General features: G+C 41.1%; 2 protein-coding genes across 2 annotated transcripts; one reads left to right on the top strand and one right to left on the bottom strand.

The window, feature by feature from the left end:
• Nucleotides 1-4,887: 4,887 nt before the first annotated feature.
• On the top strand, nt 4,888-6,635 carry LOC147868716 (uncharacterized). The gene has a single exon (XM_087322721.1). It carries the CDS (start codon nt 4,916-4,918, stop codon nt 6,353-6,355), a length of 1,440 nt encoding a protein of 479 aa, XP_087178847.1. The 5' UTR covers nt 4,888-4,915; the 3' UTR covers nt 6,356-6,635.
• Nucleotides 6,636-11,931: 5,296 nt separating this feature from the next.
• LOC147868715 (uncharacterized) lies at nt 11,932-14,385 on the bottom strand. Its single transcript, XM_087322710.1, has one exon. It carries the CDS (start codon nt 14,313-14,315, stop codon nt 11,970-11,972), a length of 2,346 nt encoding a protein of 781 aa, XP_087178836.1. The 5' UTR covers nt 14,316-14,385; the 3' UTR covers nt 11,932-11,969.
• Nucleotides 14,386-23,749: the final 9,364 nt, after the last annotated feature.

Below are 23,749 nucleotides of genomic sequence, written 5' to 3'. Positions count from 1 at the left end.
AATATATGCATTAAAAAAACAGTCCCAAGTGAATAGTATATTGCATCCATATAACTTATCATAGATAGGCTTTCAGAAATCCAAATATCCACACATCGTGTTTTCTGCCATTTAGAGATGCAATGTTTTGCACGTGAGATGTAGAAAGGGGGGGGGGGGGGGGGGGGGCTAAATAGACCCCCGTAAAAGGACTAATAAGACTAAAAAATAAAGATAATAGGTAGCTAGCAAAATACTAAAAAGGGAGTCCTTAGAATAAATAAATGAGAGAAAACGAAGAATTCCCAGTTATCCGTATATATAGTAGTAGAAAGCGGTTTCGATCTCGCGACCTATCTCTCGCTCACAAAGAAAAACAAACAAAAAAGCAACGGAGGGGAGGCGCCGCCAAATCTAGCGACGAAAAACTAAACCCTGTTTTATTAAATAAAATAAACAAACAAAAATACTTCAAAATAACATCTAATATGTACATACGTACATATTTCCTTATAGATACATACATATATGATATGTACACACATATATATATATATATATATATATAATATGTATTTTAGATAGATGGTAACGATTTATTATGATGTTATCTTTTTAAATAAAATACATAAATTGGCGTTTTCCGTACTCCTGCCACCTCGACTTCAAAATTAAATAAATAATCATTTGTTCGTCGTTTTCTTTTCTCTTTTTTTTTTTTTTGGCGTTATGCTTCATGAAAGCTCTTTTTTTTTCCTTGAATGTATGGATGGTATAACTTATAAGTATGTATGTGTGTGTGCCATCATGACACACTGGCACATGTGTGTGTGTGACTGAATGCATCAATCACCATGGCCCATCATGCCCCCCATCTCATCATGAGCATCATGCTTTCTATGCATGCGTATCAATTCATCATGATTCATGCATGACTCCCATGCACATCATCTATATCTGTCTGCATGTGCATGGGTGTCATCGTCACTCACTCTACTATGTACATACTGCTGCTACTCTGTGCTCATAAATTATAATGCATTATGTTGTTCAACACACATACAGGTTACATGCCATACATCCATTCCATGTATGTATGTATGTATGTACATACTTATTTGTGATGTCCTTACTCCTTTTAAGTTACATGTGTTAGTATGTATGTATGGAATTTTGTTTCCATGGGTTCCTTTATATCCGTCACATGGATCTCATTTCTTATTCCATACATGCATGCATCGTCTTAGACTTATCATTATGATCTCTATGTATGTTCCATATCTATCACAAATCTATGAGTTTAAACTTGAGAGACTTGTACTTTACAACGGCCTCAATCTTAGCCACATCTATATGTATGTCTTTTCTACATGCGGCATCAGATATATCTATACTTGCAATGTTGCATCTATCAATATTTTGTTTCAATTATACCCATCACATACTCTCCATTTCTTATTCCACACAAATTGCTCATGTTTTCTAGCATGGTTACAATTGTTATTCATTATTGTGATACTTGTTCACGATATCTAGTAGAACACATTGCCCTTAAAAGCCCATATATGCGGTCGTTAAAGAGTTCCCTATATCTCTTTGATTCTTTTCCCTTGAAACATGAGAGCATGTTTGGTTTCCCTTCCCTTGAACCGCCCAAAATAGTGCCAACATATATGGGGCGAGCCTAGAGTAGAACGATGCAATTCTAAATAGTAACTTGATCAAGTTCACATCATGTTGGCGTGAAAAACAAGCATTTAACCTTTCCCAAATGAAAGGTTTTGAGACAACGTTTTTCTACCAACCATACCAATTACGAGGCATCAACATTTGTAAAACTTGACAAAGTGAAGTTCTTGTTGGCATGATGCAAGCCTAATTGTTGGACAACTTGCATTTTATTATTTTTCCTTGTGGAGATGTGAATACAACCCAATCACATTAGTTATTACCAACCTTCCTAAAATCTATTTGATCTTATCCTTCAAAAACTATCCATTGATTCTAACTGGATCAAAATAAACACCTATTTTCAGTTGTGTGCCGTAGTCCACAAGAACACACTAACTATATATTATTGCACACCTCAAAGTAACATTCTTTAATTTCTTCGTATTAATAAAAACCACACCTAACTCAATGGAAACAAGAGAAACTCCTTTCGCTTTAGTAAAATGGCATAAAAAAGGTCCAAGCTTCACATCCGTTGCATTATTTTTGTGTTTGGTATAATGGCATAAAAAAGGCAGAAGTTTAACATATTTCATATTGTTTTTAAAGACATGGTTAGGATATATTCGCTTTACTATGGCTCTAGAGTAGTTGAAGCTTTCGGCTTTTCAAACCCAATGGTCATGACTTGCATCATATCCACCCTGAGACCTCCTTAGGAGAATTCCTTGGAGTTCCCTTATATTCATAGAAAACAAGTTTGCACACGAAATATATGTGACCACATTAAAGAAACTATTTTCTTCCCGGTAAGAGAGAAGCTCTAAGGTTGGGTGACTATGACCTTTACCCGGCAACTGAACAGCTAGTGGTCGGACAAAGTGGCATTTAGTAGCTAGGGGCATCACAATTTGAGTATGGGCAATGGTAGATTCCCCAAGAGGAGTTGGAGTTACAAAGCTGCATATAAATGTGGCACAAGGAGTTAGTGAAGTCTTAGGAATGATGGGTAGGAGTGGGGGGGGGGGGGGGTGAGAAAGGGCACATTATATTTATTCGTCACTTAGGTTCCAGCATCAAAATTGTGACACTTTCTTTACTGTTTTTCTCACATATATTTAATACATTCCTCTCACTTTCTCACATTGCATTTAACAACATTATACAAACTCTTCCCCCACATACTGATAGAATTTGTTGGTTTGGGGGGGGGGGGTAGGGATTTCTTTTTAATAATAGTAATAATAATAATAATAATTCCAATCACATGAACATGATGTATATATAATATAGTATACATATACATATAGATGTATCATGTAGTTAAGGATATGGAGATGTATGTTGGTATGTATATATGTATTGCGTGCATGTGTGACATGTATGTGTGGAAAAACATAATACAAACCATATACAAAAGAATGCACATAGAAAACGAGTCATATATTTATTTTGATGGCACCCCAGAGAGAGAGAGAGAGAGAGAGAGAGAGAGAGAGAGAGAGAGAGATTGTTTAGGAATCAGATGTTAGAGAGTTATACATAATATATGTACATATATAGTGGGGGGAGGGTAAAAGAACATTACCCATACTAATAATTACTACTAAATAATAAAAATACAACACATCTTTCAAGCTCCCTCATTAAATGATTTAAGGATTAAGCGAATTAAAAGCACCAAGTCTGTATGTAATGTATCATCTTAGTTTCTTATTTTATTTTTTAAGGATGTAGAAATTCGAGTACGACATCAGGCCAAAAGCGCAGTAAAACAAACCAACTATTTCCTTCTCTCTCTGCCTTCTGCAAAAAAGAATTTCCTTTTATATATGTAATTTGCTTATTTCTTCGTATACACATAGGATGATGTATATGTACATATATATATATGTAGATGGAGTTATTTAATTTCGGTCATCATCTTCTCTGCACAGAAAAAGAGCGGCAGTAATAGAGAAAAAAATACATACACATAAATTTATATATTTCCATACATATATGATATATGTATGTACATATGTATACATACATGCATTGCATACATACGTGCATATACATACATACATACATACATACATTCTGTGTGTTTGTGTTTGGGAAGGGGGGGTTATGGCAAGGAAGTGACAGAGATAATAAATATTATTAATAATAAAAATATAGCTCCAATTTCATTACTTCAATACATACATACGTCTAATTTACAAAAAAAAAAAAAACATTTATGTATATACGTATAAACATATAAATATATTTATCTGTATGTATGTATGTATAGCATTCTGCCTTAAATATGTATGTATATATATAAAAAAAAAAACACTTGTTCTTATTAATATTTAAGGTATACATATAAAAATAAAAAGAAGGGTAAATGCGTCATGAATGAGTGAATGGGCCTGGAGTCTGGAGTCTGGACCAGGACGAAGGCCAAAAAAAAAACAAAACAAAAAAACTCTTCTTTATCTTAACCCAAAATAATTAGAAAGACCTAATTAAATATCTTTTCTTTACGTTTAATAATAAATACCCACAATACATACATACATTATTACATACATACATACACAATACATTACATATAAAAATCAAACTGCGCGTCCTTCCGCATTACAAATTCTCTTCCACCTTCTCCCCCTTTCCTCCGTTTCTTCCTTCCATATTCATTCCTCCACACAGGTTTGTTTCTCCTGTTGAACCCTAATATATTCCATCGCCCCGGAGCTTAACTAATAATAAAAAGCAATGCCTGTTCATCCCTAGTACTTCTAATTCCCATTGCCCTACTAGCTACGCCCGTTTCCAGCTCCTATCTACACAATCACTAGACTAATTTTTCGCCGCCATATCATCTGCTTAAAGTTTCTCTCTGATTCCTACTCCAATTTTATGCTACAATAGCTGCTGCATCCCCAATCCCATTTTTAACAAGGATTCTTCTCTTTTATCAACTCTGCTCCATCTCCGTAGCTTCATCATCGTCTCCATTTTTTTTTCTGTTTGGCGAGACAATAGTTACTTTGATCCTCACTCTCAACCTAGACTGTTTATAACCTGAATCTATGACAATATCTTTAAGATCGTGACTGTTCTCTCTCAGCACAATCATCGTCGTTGCGGTCGTCAGTATCAACCCTCGGTCTCACCCTCACAGGTTTGCCTGCACCTTAACCTTCACCAACATCATCATTCTCATTAATTTTGAGTTGAAAGTCACTGTTTCTCTTGTAGTTTGGGGGCTCCTCCATCTCAAAGATTCGGAAAAATGTCGCCTGTGCGCACGCGCAGTAGAAGCTACGCAATAGCTGCTGCCTCTCCGGCGACAAACGCAGTAGCAAATAAGCCTAAACATTCATGTCGTAGAACCAGGCAAAATGCAAATAAACCTCTCGTCTGTATAAATCCAGGTCATAAATTAAACCATCAGCTCAACAGTTCAGATTTCAACAGGATACTGATGAATAACTCAAGAAAAGGCGCAAAAGCTCTTGATGGAATTTCTCAGGGTCTGCCAATATCCCTACAGAGAAGTTTATCGGAATGCCAGCTCGAAAATAGAAAACGTAATGCAGAAGTAAATGGTAAACTATACGAGGAGAAGCTGAATTGTAAGATCAGGGAGGGGAAAGTAACTAGACAGAGACATGCAGTGACATTGGCTTTGCAGGGTAGGCGTTACAGCACCAGATCGCAAGGTTCGCCAAGATTAAACCCTCGCGAGGTGCTTATGGTGAAAGAAAATGTTCAGTTAGTCAACAAACGCGAATCCTTTCATGGTAAACAAGGCCGTTCTCAGGGAGAAGAAATTGAAGCGTTTCATGTTCCTCTCCTTACAGGAAATGGCTACGATGAGAATGGCTTAATCCTCCCTGCAGGCGTTGCTCAAATATTTACAGAAAAGATTTCGTTTTCTGTCGATATTGCCCCTACAGAAGAAGGCGATGAAAATGGAATTGGTCAATGCACCATTGGAAACAGTGGAGAAATAGTAACTTCTGTGGGTTTATGGGAATGTCCGCAGACAGTTGCACCCTTTTCATCCGGTTCTGTAGGCATTTCAGAACAAGAAGCACTTCCTGGCCGTCTCTCTGCGAACGTGGAAGATTTGGAAAAGGCTTCTGTTTTTGTAGGTGAAGAGAGGACAGGTTCAAATGATGAAGCAATAGATGAAGTTTCTGGGGGACTTGGTGTAATTTCAGTGGAGGGATCTGAACAGTGTTTCACACCACGACCTCAACAGTGTATAACGCCTGATGCAACAGGTGTATCTGCCACTGCAGTTAGGTTAATGTTTAATGAAAGAGGAGCTTCTTCTGCAAATATGAGCTCTTCCGACGTCATTTACGACTGTTGCTTCACACCTAAAGCTCAGCAGTTCAAAATTCCTGAGACTAATTCTTCTGGTGAACGTTCTTATGCTTTTGCGAATGTATCTGGAGATGTTACAGATCGATGTTCGACACCAAGAGCTCAAGAGTTCAAAATTCCTGAGGTTTTTCTGTGTCCTCAAGCGCCTAGGAAGAGAAAAGGCAGCTATGGATGTAGTCATGCTCCAACAACTTTCAGTATTCCTCATAGATCCTCGCAACGAATGAGGTCCCATGCGTTCTTTCTTGTGCCAGATTTTGATGCCTTCTTTGGGCCACCCTGCCATGTTCGGCACTGCCAGAGAGCTCAGGTGTCTCCAGCAGCGATACGAGGTTAACAGCTGTGGACATTGCTTATCCTCGTGATTATGAAGAGATTTTATTGCAATTAGCTACTGTGTTCTGATTTGTAACGTGTAACATATTCATGAAAGTAGCAAATGTGCCAAAGCTGGTGACCACAGAATACCTTTTCGAATGATCTCTACCATCATTGTGACGACCTGATGACTTGTATTGGCTGAGGCCATTGAAAGTCAGAAGATACAGAAAACAGTAGTTAACGTAGGATCTTTCTTCTGTATTCGATCTGTTGTGTTTGTTAAAGAAATATATGAAATTGCCTTTTTCTGCTACCATTAATTGGGAAATTATTAAACATTTGGCCTTCCAGTTTGCAGTAATCTGACTGTGTATTTTAGAGAGAGACAGAGAGTGAGTGAGGCAGAGCGTCCCATTGAGCCCCGTTCATAGCGCGAGCCATTACATGCAGATACGTACGCACTATCTGCAGACAAAGTCGTTCTGGGGCTGTTTCGCTTCTAATCCCTTCTCGACTGCGTGTATCGATATTAATGCATGAGTACAGCGATTCTGTTTCATTCTGCTGTGTGGCTTGCATCCAGAGATTATGTATGTATTTATTCGGTGCTTATAATTCTGTGCAGTTCCCTTCCAGCTACATTGTTTATTTAGAGTAGTTTAGAAGTAAAATGTTTGGAATGATTTGAAGCTCGGTTGGCATGTCTGCGTAATTACTATACTAATACAGAGATTGTTCCTAATTAAGTAAAGATATAAGCAAATATTTTTGCAGACATGGGCCGTAGTTTTAGGTTATTGCACATCTGTTTTCATGGTTCTGTCTTCATGTTTCAGGGTTTGGTTCATTGGGGTATGGAGCCGTGATGTGATGTCTATCTGTACTTAATAGGAAGTGGTATGGAGGAAGGAGATGGATAGAAGCAAAATTTAGTGACTTCTTCCATAACTGGATCAATCAATGTTTGTTTTAATGATGTTATCCTGCCGTAAAGCTGTCAGAATCTGGTTCCCTTCTAATGGAATCATATCCATTCTGTTCCTTGTAACTGAGTTGGAGAATATGGTTGGAAAAGCTGCCATTTCCCCATTGGACTTAATTAACGGAATCCATGTAATATATTTCATTGCCCGAAGAAGTGAGATTCATGTTTATCTGTGTGGAAAGTAAAGAGAGAGCAATAAAGAGCCGCCTTTTGCATACAAATCTACAAATCCTGAATCCTGATGCTTATATTTCTGGGTAGGATTCTTCCTTCTTTTTTTTTGTTAAGAACTGTTTTCGAAGGTCTGGGCGTGGCAGCAGAATGTAAGAAAGAAGACATCCACCGAGTTAAAATCTGTGCAGATATATGGGTCGTACTTACTGTCACTATACGTGTGTATGTATGTATGTATGTATATATATATATATATGTATATGTACTGTGGAAGAAGAAATAGAAGAAGAGCGAAGAGTGAGAAAGGTGCTATTGGGTGGGTTAGCGACAAAAAGCGAGGAAAAATCGACGTATATATACATATCTCATTTTTTTGGATAATATCCTCCACTTTCTGGAAGAAGTAGATCTGTTATCTGTTGCCAAACCAGAAAAATTTCTACTCTGTCTGTGTGTCTGTCTGTCTCTATATGACAGTCCATCGCTGTTTGATTTGACCCCTCTTTTCTCTCGCATAAAACAAAACACCATAGTGACCATATGCATATGTACATACATAATAACAAAAAAAAAAACAGCCTTGTTATATTAGCTGCTGCTGTTGTACAGGCCATATATTCTCGAAAATTCAGGGCTCATTTTGGTAAAATACGAATATATATATATATATATATAATATTTTTATATGTTCATGTATAGCTGGATGAGATTATTTTGCTAAGTCATTTGTAGATTTGCATCATGTGTTTGCTTACTTAAGTACAATGAGCTGGAGATGACCATGTAATTTCATTGTTCGAATGTCGGAACTACTACTAGGGGTTCCACGAAGGCTGCCCATTATTTTCAATACGGGAAAAGGTTTTACTGTTCTATTGTGGGGAGTGCCCAAAACCCAGAACTTTTTCACATCCTTTTCTTGGGGCGGGGGGGGGGGGGGGGGGGTGTGTGTGTGGATTGTTAAGATTAATTCTTAAAGGCTCAAACAAGTTTTAGTAGAGAACTTTATTTTTTCATTGTTTGGGCTTGAACAACAAGCTTATGTAACAAAGTGAATGATACAAGTTGGTATAAGGATTGGTACCCACCTTTTCCCACTCTCTTTTTAAAGAAACATACAACACCTTAACTTCGTTTATTTGTCAGGCAAGATTGGTATCCCAATTGAAGATAAAAACCATTTATCACATCAAAAAGCTATCACAATATCTTTCGCTAAGTCTCCTCGATCTAAATACATGTTTTTATTTATTTTACGATTTGCACCAATGTTCCCTTCTCGATGAGCTTCATGTGACTCTACATTTATTTGGTATTAAAGTAAATGCGAAGCTTGTTTTAAAACCACGAGAAGATTGATAACTATGAACAATGGGGATGTTGTTGCTCAAGTCGTAGTTAGTTTCGATGCATAAAGTAATCATTCTAGTAAAAAGTCAAGATCGAGTTTCAAATAAACTTACCAATTATTTTTTAATGAAGATAAAACAAGAAGCAAGTTGCTTGACTCCACACAATTGTATCCTTAAAAGACAGGCAAAAGCTCCAATCAATTTGATTAAAGCATGGACATGTCATTGTTGGCCACACGATAATGTAGACATGGTAACATAAATGCATATGAATATAGGTTAGAAAAGTATCAGGTAAAACAAAAAGGGGTACTTTTGGAATTGTAAGAATTAGTCTTCCTTTTTTCATGCATTGGTATATCGTTGTTAAAGTAAAGTTTTGTCATTAGTAAGGCTCATTCATGGGACATGGAAGAATTAAGTAGGAAAGAAAGGACATGGAAGATGGTGATGATGCAAGCATAAAAGTCCTCTTCTTTATATTCTCCCCTGTACACAACAACAAAGTAGAGATCCCTAGAGAGAGAGAACGAGATTGACTCTGTCCTAACCCGATTGTATTTGAGGAACTCCCTTTCCACTCTAATTAAGTAATGAGATTCAACATCCAACCGAGAGATAGAGAATTGCATTTGTGAAGGAAATTATGATCCAACAACAAATATTCTAGAAAAAATTTCTTGTAAACATCCAAAAGATGCTCTACTATGTTGGTGGGGAGGAGAACGCGAAGTATAGAGCTTAAGGTTATTTAAGAAATGCACAAACATGTAATCCAACATAACAAACATAGGGGAAAATAGTCCACTTCATTGAACATGTCATGGTTTAATCCAACATTTTCATATTGGAGAAATATGAAAAAATATGCATGTTGAAATTTTGGAGTGAAACATAAACTGTAGGGTACTCTAAACTTTGTTAAGCACAAATTTGTTTACCAAGACTACCTTTATTGAAAATGCTTCCTAGAAAATTTGACTTTTATAAACAATCTTTTGGTTCATACATTTATCCAAATTCACCATGGTTAATAGGGTGTTTTTTGTGAATAAGGTTTGTGTGTAATCTTTGATCGTTACAATGATTGGTTGCTAGTTTGGACAACCATATCAACTTTATTTACATATAGAGGTCAACTTTCTTGAATGTCTCCATACTAGAGTCCTTCAATTCATCTAATCCTTGTGCCAGACCCTTTAGGCCAAATAATAATGGGGATTGAAGTTGAGCTTTATAACGAGATTGAGAGAAATCAAATGTTATACACTCATTCACATAAAAGTGTTATCTCCCCTCATCTTGCACCTCAATTTGAATTATGTGTTATTCTTCATCAATGGTATACATTGTGCATTTGATCAATTTCCATGCTATCATCACTAGAGGATGAATGCCACTTGTTCTTCACATGTTCGACATATAGTGCAATTCGTTCAAGATATGTTCACATACTAAGAGGGAGTGATAACTTAAGGTCCCTACTTAAGACACCACTTAGAAGGTTGAGCTCATATGTGTATGCTTTATTCACGCATAGAGGCATTGTGCTTCAATGTATGAATACCCCTTCTTAGGAAGGACACACATATCAAGAACACATGTATACTCTGGTCCCATAGGTCAAAACTAGCCTCTTTATGGACGATAAAAATTCTAATTCTAATTCTAATTCTACTGTATGGAGATTAATATAACAATCCATTGATCTTTCGAATTGATTTAATCTCAAACGTATGTTTCATCCCACAATGGCTCATGATAAATATCAAGCACTATTTTTAGGATGCTTTCTCTTATATGAAATCCCAAAGTTTCAAGTATGGTGTGTGCGTTGATTTTTTAAAGGCGAATAGAATGCAAGGTTGTTTAAGAGTCGTTGTACCAATATTCTAGCCAAAGGTTGCCAGTGGCCACCCCTCATTGGATATGTACTTGCCTCTACATATTTTGGTCGCATCAAAAGTGTGAGACATTCTATAATAGCTAGCACAAAAGTTAGAGTGTCTTGGGTAATGGACGATGGGTGGGTCTACCGCTCAATGCCTTTGAAGATGAAAGACTATGCATAGAACCCTTCCTATATGATGATATTATAACAATTTTTATAAGGTCGATAGGATAGTTTCACACCCCACAAAAACCTATATATGTATGTTCCGTCGCAATAATCGGCAAGTAGTCGAGCCATTCCCATCTTATTATTATTGGTAGGGCATAGGGCCCCCCCAAGGAGGTGTCATGGCTATGGCCCTAACACTGGACGTACTATTTATTTAATAATGGTGGTGACTCCATTTAAATTTAGGTTTGGTGGGTGAATCTCATTAGAGAAAGAGAGTACTGAGTAGAGCTGCGCAATCAAATCTGTTTTGCTTTTTGAGAAGCCTAGTAAATTCTGGAGAAGTTAATGTGAGTGGGGCCTTAAATCAATCAATAGGTATATATATATATATATATATATACATGCTCTGCTATCAATGGCTATATATATATATTATTGTATGTACAGATATTTCTAATGTCTCCTCTCAGGCCGCAAAAAAAAGAGTTTAATGCTCATAAATTTGCTGAAATAAGCACACAAAAAGCAAACGAGAATGCAAATCCATCCATGCATTCATGCATCAGTCTACAGTTTTATTTGAAACACAAGATTGGGAGTAAAAAGAATTAGATGAAAATAAATTATAAGAAAAACAGACAGTAACTGTATCTTGATTCTTGACCCTAAATTTGGGAGGCGATGGAATGAGAAATAGAAGAAAAACACGAATATGTCTTTTGCTCTGTTTTTTTCCCCATCATCGTTATTGCTATTATTCAAAAGCATGGATACATACGCAGACAAACGGAATAGAATATCATAGATAGTTTATCCCCCGTGAGGAGGCCAAATTTGTCGTACCAAATCAACAAATCATATTGTATGTGACTCCTTCCTAAGAAGGGGTGGGGGATTACTAGTCTGCAGTAAAAAACTCAGATTGCATGTAAACCTTATAAAAAATAAAAATAAAATCTCATATTTGAATAATTTAGCTGATCAATTAGTTTTAGAAGAGGAAATCTCTTCTCCCTCTTCCTCTCACATATGTGTGTATGTATGTATATTAGATTTAGCCTCTAGAGCTAAAGTAGAAGGTAAAAGCACTATAATCCTTGTTCAAGAAGGAGTAGTTTTGAGGTGGCCCTTTTCCTTCCAATGCTGAAAGAACGAGGTTCCTTTTGGTTTGTGATTCATTATTCACCCTTCTTGGCCCCTTCTTCAAAATACTTCCGATTCCCAGTCCATTCTGAGAAGATTGTTTCTCATCAATTCTCTTGCACTCATAATCATCTCCATCATCATCATCATCATCATTTTCATAATTTGATTGATACACATCCTTGTGCAAATTCTTCGCCTTTCTTAAGCTTAGCATCGGCGACAAGGTTCTGCTCAATGTTTTGCTCCATCGCGAAGCCGAATACTCTTTAGTACCATCCTTTGAAGCATGCTCATGCTTTGGACTCTTGAGATTTAAATTCTGTTTGAACCTTAATTTCAATGCAGCCATTTTGGGGCTTCTCAACAGTTCATCGTCTCTACCATAGGGCAGTGCAGCATCCACGGAAAATGAGGATATCTCCTCATATTTTGATGGATCCGAGCACTCCCGATGATTTGATCGAGCCCGATCGTCCATCTGATACTGATGCTTTCGTGGATTATGATGAGAACATTCCTTATCAAATTGCATTGTCGAAGTAGGTATTGGTGACACCCTCACATCTCTTCCACAATCACTAGACACCATCTCACTCCTCTTACTGGAGACAAGTTTCGGGAGGTTGATCGATTGCAATCTCTTCGTTGAAGAGTTATATAATCCCGCTGACAATGGGCTTTTCCCCATTGGCACTCTCTTTTCGGAGAATATACTACTACTGTAAGGTTCTCGGACAAACTCCTTTTTGAACCCAGGATTGTCAGAAGTCCCTTGTACATTCCTCTTGGTTTGCTTGTCCTCGAGCTTGGTTGCATTGTGATTATAGACACAACGTCCATTACTAGCACACGCTGCCCGGTGATTCCACGGTATATCTTTCTCTGAAAGATGGAATTTTCTTCTTGTAAATACATCCGGAGAATATGCACTGACACTAGATAGCCTTGGAGTCGAGTCAAGAGATACATCCCTATGAGTTCCAGGGGGAGATTGAGGCATTTCTTTAACCATGCCCATATGTCTCTTGATGTCAAAACTTCTATTATTACCATCCATAGCCACATTCCTATGGACGTGATAATCATCATTTAAAGCATCCATATAACCCACATTCTTATTGATGACATTGGAATTCATGTCTAAATCCCTGTTGATGTGGCTTCCATACATACGCATATGCCCATTGAGGTTGGCTTTGATACCTACATTCCCATTGATGTGATTGGCATGCATGCCCACCTGACCATTGCCACTACTAGCATCTATTCCCACATGCTTATTGACGAGGTATATTCCATTAGGATCCATACCCACATGACCATCGATGTGATAGATCCCATTGGCATCCATTGTCACATGCCCATTGGCTCTAGCATGCATGCCCACATGTCTATTGATGTGGTTTATGCCATTTGCATCCACACCCACATGGCCATTGATGCTATTGCCATCCAACTCCATGTACCCTGTGATGCTATGACCTCCAATATCCACATTCCCATCCATTATGTAGCTTCCATTATCATACCAATTCCTCCTATCACTACAGTTACTGCTGCTCCTTCTATGGATCTTATTAGAGCCCCTTGCATTTGTGATGATGGGAGATGAGCATTGATGCTGTGATGCACATTGTCTTGACACATTCGGAGAAGAGAGAAGTGAAGAGACATCACCTTTGGAGAGACTGTCATGAACTTCTCTCAAGGAATTGTTGAAAATGGTATAGTTAGACTTACCCTTAGCTTGCTTCATACCATGGGATCCATCACATCTTTCATTAGAGCTTTGATTCCATTGCAAGAATGGCAAATGAAGCCATGGTTTCTTCTTCTTCTTCTTCTTCTTGTCCTTCTTCTTGCTATGACCATTGTGACTTTCAGCGTTTCTATCTCTGAAGAAGTGATAATCTGAAGAAGATTTGAAATAACAAGGCGATGAATAAACAGAGTAAGGATGATAGATTGAAGAAGAACCCATACTGTTGGACTTGGCCTCAATTTGTCTGAAATCATCCAAAACAGTAGTAGATTTCCTGCTCTTCTGTATGATGCTTCTGCTATACATCGGAGAGAGACAAACAGATGAAGAACAGGCGTAGTCTGAGTCATTGCAGTTGCCTGCTTCTTCATGATTTTCATTATATTTCTCTTCTTCTTGATCTTCTTTGAGTAGAGCTAAGAGGCGATTGTTGAGGCAATAAGCGCAGATACCGACAATTATATGATTTGGGTGCCTTCTGCATCTGCCCATTATATCTATAAATATAGCGAGGCAAAACTGCTTGGATGTATAGATGATACAAAATATTGCTGTAATTGGGAAGCTTTCATTAATCTAGATCCCATTGAATCAGAAACAGAGCAATACTGTACATATATATATACATGGCATGCTCTGTTTCTGATTCCAAAAAACAAAAATATTTTCTTTTATTTATTCCATTATTATCAAAAAAGAAAAAGAAGAAAAGGGAAACAGAAACCCAACTTTCCAACTAATGATTAGATAGATTTTATATGCATATATGATTTTTTAGCCCTTTTTAAATATACCCTATATAGCAGTTAATTCGAAGGTCTCAATTATCATCACACATTAGCTTTCATTAAATATACAATTATGCTATTTAAAATTGCAGAAAAAGGAAACAAAAAAAAAACCTACTTTTTCTTGATAAATTTTCTGAGTGTCTCGGCTATTATCCAACATTAAGACACATTTTAAATTTGGGCTATCTATCTATCTATTCATAAATATAGCATCTAATATCTAATAACAGGGTAGTTTATTGGGGTGGGGGGGGGGGGTTTAAAAATGCAACCACATCTTGAAAATAATAGCGTTAATCTATAGATACTCTGCTAGTACCCATCTTTTAGTCCAAATAATAAGCAAAACGTAATGATTAATGAAATGTAACATCTATTTTCTTCACTCATTCATGATCGAATGGAAACTATCAGGTCATATGGCCAAATGAATAGATCGAACCACAACATGTGCACACATATCATAAGGCTAACTCCTGCACCCTTTGTAAGCATCTTTGTTTACACGATTAATTTAGTTTGGCGATCTCAATATTCAAAGGCTGACAAGATCATCGATGAGTCTCTCCGTTTGCCTCTTGTGTGTACGAGCTGTTAGGGTTGGAAGTGTTTGAATTGCATTTGTTTCCCACAAAACTTCGACGACGTGACAAGAGATTTCGCTACAAGCTGTCTCCATTTCGCACTAGCTTTTTAGTAAAATTCTCAGTAGCACCTAGTTTGACTATCTGCCTATTATATGGAAGAGATGCTTGGTTTGAAGGGCACGTGTTTCTTATAAAACTTTGAAAACATGATAATAGGTTGTGCTACTAGTACCCTCCACTTCTCATTGTTGTCGTTAGTAAAATTCTTGAACATCAAGATTGAGTAAAAATGTTTCACTTTGGTCTAATCGGTCATATTTGGCCCCCTAGGATGATAATGAACCTAATGTATCTTTCGTTACAAATTGAAATTTTAGGCGAGGGCATTCAAATATAAGCATTACCATCCTCTCTTTCTTTCACTCATGATCTCATCAAAGTGTTTCCAAGGTAAATATAAGACACCCAAATTAGTTGTATATGTAGGTTATGTAAAATTCTGATCACAAGATTTCAATAATGTGATGGAATGTCAATTGTTTGAGATGTAGGCGACAAATATGAGCTTATCACTTTTTATTCTTAAAAGTATAGAGCTAAAAAGGTTGTTGCTAACTTCATGCTGAAAGAGAGTTACCTAATGCCTTATAAAATTTTGATCACAAGATTTCAATAATGTGATGGAATGTCAATTGTTTGAGATGTAGGCGACAAATATGAGCTTATCACTTTTTATTCTTAAAAGTATAGAGCTAAAAAGGTTGTTGCTAACTTCATGCTAAAAGAGAGTTACCTAATGCCCTGTAAAATTCTGATCACAAGATTTCAATAATGTGATGGAATGTCAATTGTTTGAGATGTAGGTGACAAATATGAGCTTATCACTTTTTATTCTTAAAAGTATAGAGCTAAAAAGGTTGTTGCTAACTTCATGCTGAAAGAGAGTTACCTAATGCCCTGTAAAATTCTGATCACAAGATTTCAATAATGTGATGGAATGTCAATTGTTTGAGATGTAGGTGACAAATATGAGCTTATCACTTTTTATTCTTAAAAGTATGGAGCTAAAAAGGTTGTTGCTAACTTCATGCTGAAAGAGAGTTACCTAATGCCCTCTAGCTACAACATAGTTTTGCCTCCCATAAGCCAAAAAAGAATCCCACAATTGATATATATATATATATATATATTAAAACGCATATCATCCTTGGGGAGTTCTTCTTTGAACAAAGCAAAAGAGGATGTTATTTAACAATCGGCAACGGTCGGTTTGAACCGAACCGAATCGTGAAATCACAACTTAACGGTTTAAACAGTTCAGTTTTAGGTTCGGGTGTTTTTAACGGTTTGGTTTGGTTTCAAAAGTTAGAAACCGCGGTTTAACGGTATTTTTATTTTTTAATTTAAAAAAAAAATAAAAATTGTTTTTAAACAATGTTTTCATTTTCATGCCTTATTCTCATATTTTGGAAAATCTTTAAATTTTTGAAAATTCAAATGATGGAATTTTTAAAATTTGACCTTAGCTAAAAACCGAAACCGAACCACAAAACCACAGTTTTATTGGTTTAATGGCTTAACAGTTTGAATTTTTTTAATGGTTCAGTTTAACAGTTTCGTGGTTCGGTTCAATTCTCTTCAGGTTTCAAAAACTTTAAACAATTCGGTTTCAAACCGGTTTGCTTTTGACCCTCTCGAACCGAACTGAACCGAACCGTTGGTAATTGTTAATGTTATTGAGACAATAAATATATTGGATGTTTTTACCTATCTCATCAAGTGACCTTGAACTTTCGAGTATAAGGGTAAGTTACCTTTTGCAAGTTTAGGTATGTTGTGAGTAGTATATGTGAACAAGCAAGTACCAAACACGTTGGATCTAGAAATAAAGTTGACGTTGTAAAAGGATTTGGCTCCAAGAAAAAAGCACACGTGAAGATTGAGAGTATGTAATCCATAGAGTGAATCTCTAACTCTAGGGAAGTTAGGAAAGGTGGACGGCTTAAGCAAGTCATGCTTGCATATCTTCCTGGCCGTTGTTCTTTGTCACCTTCCATTTAATATTTTTTTTGTGTGAGGTTTTCATAGACAATGATTCCTACGATTTGTGGTTCAAGTGACAACTTATTTTATAGTAAATTCCACAACTAGATAGTTTGAATTGTACCTTGATTGTGGTCTCAAAAGATAATGCTATCCCCTAATGGGTTCAATATGACCCTCTTTTAAGGTATAGGTAGTAGTAACTTGACCCCAATTATTTTGGGGGATTCAATAATTCATTTACAGTTAGCATGCTTGGAAGACTTATGAAGAATTCCACATAAAACCTTCATCAAGATGTTTACTTCTCTTGGGTACACAAACAATCATTATTCGACATTTGAAACCAAAAGAATCTATCATTGATGCACATAATATTTTTTCCATAGAAACTCCTAATGGCCTAGTTGGGTGGCTTTTCCCATCCAAAATGAGTAGATTAAAGCACTTAAAGATTATTCGGTATGACTAATGGGACCTACTTTATTTATTTTGTTGAATTACAACATAAAGCACATAAGAGATGTGTTCCTTAGACATTGGCCCGTTCTTTGGTGATTGGTGTATTTGGGAGAAGTGATTTTCCTTTACTAGTGAGCCACCACCAATGCAAACACAAAGGAATTGTCCAAAATTTTGTGCTTGGAAAATTTTAGAAATAACTTGCCTTTTCAAATTAGTTGTGTACATTATAACCTCGCGTATTAAGTTGTGCCTTTTCCTACTTTCAAATGACACAATATGTTGCATTCCTCGTGAAAATAACACAAGAGCAACAATATGTGTAAGATGTTTTCCAAAGGCAAGATTGAGATTGGTAGACATTGTAATAAATAACTAGATTGGCTTTGAAAAGGATGTCATCCGTTTTTATAATGTCTACCGATCTCAATCCATTTCACCTTAGATAACTTTACGTTAGATCTTTTTAAGGGGATTAATGGTTAGTTCAGTGTGCCATCCGTTTTTAAGGGGATTAATGGGGATAACATTGTAAGTATAAATTATAATATTAGGCCATATTGGGATGTCACTAATGGGGTTCTATTTTATAGTTTGGAAGTTAGTTAATCAAGGAATCTTCATGTACAAGAATTTTACTTGATTACAATAGTCTCAGCAACATGTTTAGATATTGTGTCAAAACGATAGATAATCCCTTTTGCTCAAATTGACGCTTTAGGCTTCACGATTGTTGCATGGTCCCATGTGTGCCAAATCCTTTTAAGTTTGTCAGAACCCTAGGAGTCTAACTTAGCAACCTAGGAGTCTAAAGAGTCAAATTGTATAAAAGGGAATAGATAACCCTCTTGACATACCGATTATATTCCTAGTTGATATCCTGAATGGGCAAAGGAATTGAATGAACAACTAGTGTTGTGACCATATTGGCTTATGTATTGCAAAGCTACTGAATTCATTGTATGAGTATCAAGTCAATTTGAATAGTATTGCATTCATCCTCTTGCATGTTGATGACATGGGGTTTGGAGTTGGAAAGAACTTGTCACCATTAAGTTGCTTTTCGAATGCTATTAAATCTTGAATTTGTTGTTGACTTTGGGCATAACCAACCACCAGCCAATTACGACTTCTTTGTTAAGAAAACGTTGTCGTGAAGAAAACCGTCCATAGGCGGAATCGGCGCACCAAGGCGTGGGAACCGGTTCTTCACGCGCGCACGCTCCAAGTTGTACATAGAAGCGAATTAGGAGGATAATCGGCAGGAACGGGCCCTAACACAAGTGGAGACAAAGACCGCGCGAACAGTCTTTTCGGTCGCGCGCGCGAGCTAAGGAACTGTACGAGTCGGCGGCGTAACTACGCGGATGCGTGAAGAACGGAGCGGATCCCTGTCCAAAAGGGACAGGGAATAAAGCTGACATGACGGCCTGCTCGTCGGCCTATATAAGGAGCAGGAAAGAGCTGTTGCAGGCATCTCGCGCAGAGAGGACGAAGTGCTGCCGGACCGTTTCTGGACGCTTCTCTCTCTGTTTCCTTCCTTCTTGAGCTCCATAGCTTTTCTGTGCAGGGTTCCGAGGAGGCTCGCGCTGTTTCGAGGAACGCCCGAGTGCTTCCGGCAGCACCTCCGACCTGCTCCCCCTTTGTGCGTCGAAGCGAACAAGCATCGGCATCTGTTCGCCGGCCTGTTCGGTTGTAGCCAACCTGTGCCCCATCGAGGGTTGTAGTCGTGTTAGCCATTTTTGTTAATATACATATTTAGTCATTCGCATCTGTCTGTGTCGGTGTCTGTTCGCGTTCTCCGTGCTGAAGGGCCGTGTCCCTGTGTATCCCCGGTCCTGCGTAGCCGGTTCTCTCTCTTTCTCCTCCCTCGCTTGCTCTTTGGTTCGAGACCCCCGCGGTCCCGCCTCGTTTCCACACGCACTTGCGTAATATCTAGACATCTCTGGTGAACCCAACGTGAAGGAGGCGGCAGAAGAGCAGAAGATGAGGGGGTCGGATCTTGCAGAGGCCATGGCTTCGGCCGTGGACCGGATTGTAAACGCGCGCGAGGGCACCGGTGCCCTCGACAGAGCCATTGAGGCGGTCGTCGGCACGATCGGCCGGTTCGATGGGAAGGATGCCACGAAGTATTTGGCGTCCTACGGTGCAGAGATGCTGATGCGGGACATTCCGGAAGAAAGGCGTCTTGCCGGATTTCCCCGAGTGGCGATGCCGAGCATCCATGCGGAGGTGCTCGAGGTGCGGGCGGAGAGCCGTACCTGGGAGGAGTTCGAAGGTCGGCTCCTAGAGAAATACGGGCTGGACGACGCGCTCCAGCTTTCGAAGCGAAGGTTCATGGAATGGGTGGAGTCCCCGGGGAAGGGAAGAAACGCGTCGGCACTCCTCCGGGAGTTCGAGGAAAACTTTGCGCGCCTTTCGGCGCTCGACCGAACCATCCTGGACACGAGCCGGGTCTTGCTGTTTGTGAAGTCGGTCGACGAGCGGGATCGGGAGCAAGTGGGCCTCTTGCTGGAAACCGAAGACGGGCTCACTACCGACTGGGCGGCTGTCAAGAAAGTCTGTGGCCGTTTCGACAAACGGCGAGAATGGGCGGATAACGGGGCAACCGGGTCGGGCTCGGTCGCAGCAAGGAAGCTCGAACCAGCGCCACAGGTGCGAAAGGAAGAGACCCGAGAATGGTTGGAAACCGGTTCGGCTTCGACCGGCGTAGTCAGAGGCTCAACCGGAGGAGCGGCGCTGGAGGAATTGACGAGGGCGATAAAGGACCTCCAAATCGCGCAAGCCCGAAGGGAAGGTGGCGAACCGGCTCGTGACCGACGGCCGGCGGCAGGAAACAGGTGCATGTGGTGCGATGAAGTCGGCCACATTCGGAAGGACTGCGGCGACTTCGCGGAGGCGCTGAGGAACAGGGTGGTGTACCTGTGGGAAGGACGGGTGCATGCCAGCGACACCCGAAGGGCCCTGAGCCGAAACGACGGGCGAGGTGGTATGAAAAGGTTGATGGAAGAGGCGGCGGCCCGACACGCGAAAACCGTCCACTACTCGGCGTCGGCCGGCATTCGAGTCGGGGGCGGCGAGGCCCGAAGGGAAAGCAAAGCCGGATTCTGGCCGACAATGCTGGAAGGCCTTGCCGGTGCAAGGCTTAAAAGGGAGGAATCGGACCGTGCGGAGAAACGGGTACGGGAGATGACCGGGTGGAGCGACCCGGTCGAGGAAAAGACGGGCTTCGTGGAAGCCGCTTGCCAGAACTACGAGGCTCTGGTAGAAGAGAAGCGGGTGGGGAAACCCGGGACGACCGGGCCCTCACAACGATACGAGACCCGGTCCGGGCCACGACGGGACGAAGCCGGCGGGGCCGGTACGCAAGATAAACCCCAGAAGGGCGGGTACCGTCTTGGGACGGAGATAGAAAGGACCACGGACTTACGAAAGGTCCTGGAGGAACGGATCCTCGATAGCAAGGTGGAGCTGTCGTTACGAGAGGTGCTGGGAATCGCCAAGAAGGAGTTCCACGACTCCATCGTGGACTTGGTGAAACGGAAGAGGCTGTCAACGGAGACAGAACCGGAAAGACCGGTGGAAGTGCGGACGACGCACCTAGACGACATGGCGCTGGGAGACGAGTGAGCGGAAAGCCACTATTCGAGACCACACTGGGCCCGAGCGACCACGGAAACCCCGGTGAAGATCGGCGATGTCCAGGAACCGGTGATAGCTTTGGTGGACTACGGATCGGAGATCAATTTGATGTCCATGGACTTCTATAAGAAGGGAAAATGGCCGATCAACACCAAGCACGGGTGGAAAATAAGGGCAGCAACGCGCGCCACCGAGGAACTGCACGGGGCCTGTCCGAATGTGCGAGTCAAGATCGGCGACGTCGAGATTGACCAGCACTTCTTCGTGCAGGAGACGTCTTCGCATCCGGTCATACTGGGAGAGCCGTACATCACGGCGGCGCAAATGGAGACCAAGGTGCTGGACAATGGTTCGGCCTACGCGAGGGTCAAAAGCCAAGACGGGCGCCATTCGGTCCAGTTTCTGACGGTACGGCCGAACCACGAACGTAACCGCGACTCCCTCGGTTCCGAAAACCGAGAGGATTTTTAGAGAGGACTGCCAAGGCGTGGGGCCGCGACAGTCCGGATGCTCCGGGAAAACCCCACATCTGTACGATAAAACCGTGTACAATAGGTAGGAAATTTTGCTTCTCCGACAGCGGAGCATGTACGATGGTCGGCATCGCCGGCCGAGAGAAAACAAAGACGGAGGGGAGACTTCGAGCGTGCGGAGTTCTCGGCCCTGACGAAGAAATCAGTGGCGCCGTGGAGGCGGTCTCCTTCGACGACACCTTGGGAATGCTGGGGAAGGTAGTCGAAGAAGACCTTAACGAAGACCGGACGATACCGGTATGTTCCGAAGAAATGTACGAAGTCATCGCGGACTTTGGTCGGGGGCTCGAGTCGGATCGGACGGCCCGAGTAAGCACCAAGTACAAGACTGTGGACCGGAAGGTAAGGCCAGTCGCGGTACCGTTACCGGAGGGCAGCGAGTCGCGAATCAAAGGGGTTGCATCGGACCCCAGCTTACGAGATCCGGCCTGTATAGGACACACCTTCACCAACGAGACGCTCCGGGAGCTCAAAATCGGTGGGGGCGGGTTCCTACTACCGGCGGAGGAAGACCGGTTTCGGAGAATGCTCGGAAGGCACGGGAAAGCCTTCGCATTCTCACCGGAGGAAATCGGGTGCGTAAACCCGACGATCGTAGAGCCGATGGTGATATTCACGGTACCGCATGTACCGTGGAATCTCAAGCCAATTCCGGTTCCGAGAGCTCACATCCCGAAGTTGATGGAGCTGTTGAAGCAGAAAGTTGATATGGGCATTCTCAAGCCGTCGAGCGCCCCGTATTCAAACCGATGGTTTACTGTACCAAAGAAAAACGGATCATTGCGCTTCATTCAGGACCTGCAACCGGTCAATAGGGTGACCATTCGGAACGCAGGGATTGGACCGACCATAGACGAGTTCGCGGAGGCCTTCGCCGGAAGGTCGATTTACTCGGTCGGTGATCTATACTCAGGGTACGACCAGTTCCAGCTAGCCGTGGAGAGCAGAGACATTACGACGATGCGAACTCCCCTCGGCCTAGTGCGGATGTGTACGCTGCCGCAAGGAGGGACCAACTCGGTGGCCCACATGGTGAATGCGATGAACAAGGTTCTGAGGGACTGCATCCCGGACATCACCATGCCGTTTCTGGACGACATCCCGATCAAGGGATGCCCGGTAGCAGAAAAGGACGAGACGATCGGGCCGGACGGATGCCGGCGATTCGTGGCGACGCACATCGACGACTGCGAGAAGGTGCTGCAAAGGCTAGAGGCTGCGAGGCTCACCTTCTCGGGGGAGAAATCAGCCTTCGGGCAGTCGGAAATCATGGTGGTCGGACATTTATGTGGACCATATGGCCGGAAACCGTCTCCGGCAAAGGTAGAAGCCATCTCCGCGATGAAGCCTGATTGCAGCTCGGTCACGGAAGTACGAAGATTCTTGGGAGCATGCGCCTTCTACCACATATGGATCCCGCATTACGCGCACGTCGCGGAGCCGCTGTACGGATTATTGAAGAAAGGGCGAAGATTCGAATGGCTAGACAAGCACACGGAGTCGGTCCGGAAGCTGAAGGAGGCTCTTTCGGCAGCACCGGCGCTCCGAAAGGCCGTCTACAGGAAGGGCACCCCAGTGTACATAACGGTTGACACGAGTCCGACCGGAATCGGGTGGGTCGTCAACCAAGAAGACGAGGACGGCAATCGGTTCCCGATCCGATTCGGCGCGAAGGTCCTCAGTGAGCGGCAGCGAGGATACGCCCAGGTTAAACGCGAACTCTGGGGTATCGTTTCGGCGGTGAAGGCCGACAAGGACTATCTGATCGGGACAGAGGTAATCATAGAGACGGATTGCATGCCGATTCTCGGCATGGTTTCCGGATGCGCGACGCCGGACCTGGCAATGCTCAGGTGGATAGCGTACAT

The sequence above is a fragment of the Azolla caroliniana genome, unplaced genomic scaffold, assembly GCF_043228905.1.
Source record: "Azolla caroliniana isolate FFs.n. ecotype wild unplaced genomic scaffold, voAzoCaro1.0.p SCAF_1, whole genome shotgun sequence".
In the NCBI taxonomy this organism is placed as follows: Eukaryota; Viridiplantae; Streptophyta; class Polypodiopsida; order Salviniales; family Salviniaceae; genus Azolla; species Azolla caroliniana.
The sequence above is the reverse complement of the archived record's forward strand: the minus strand, read 5'-3'. Positions and strand labels throughout refer to the sequence as shown.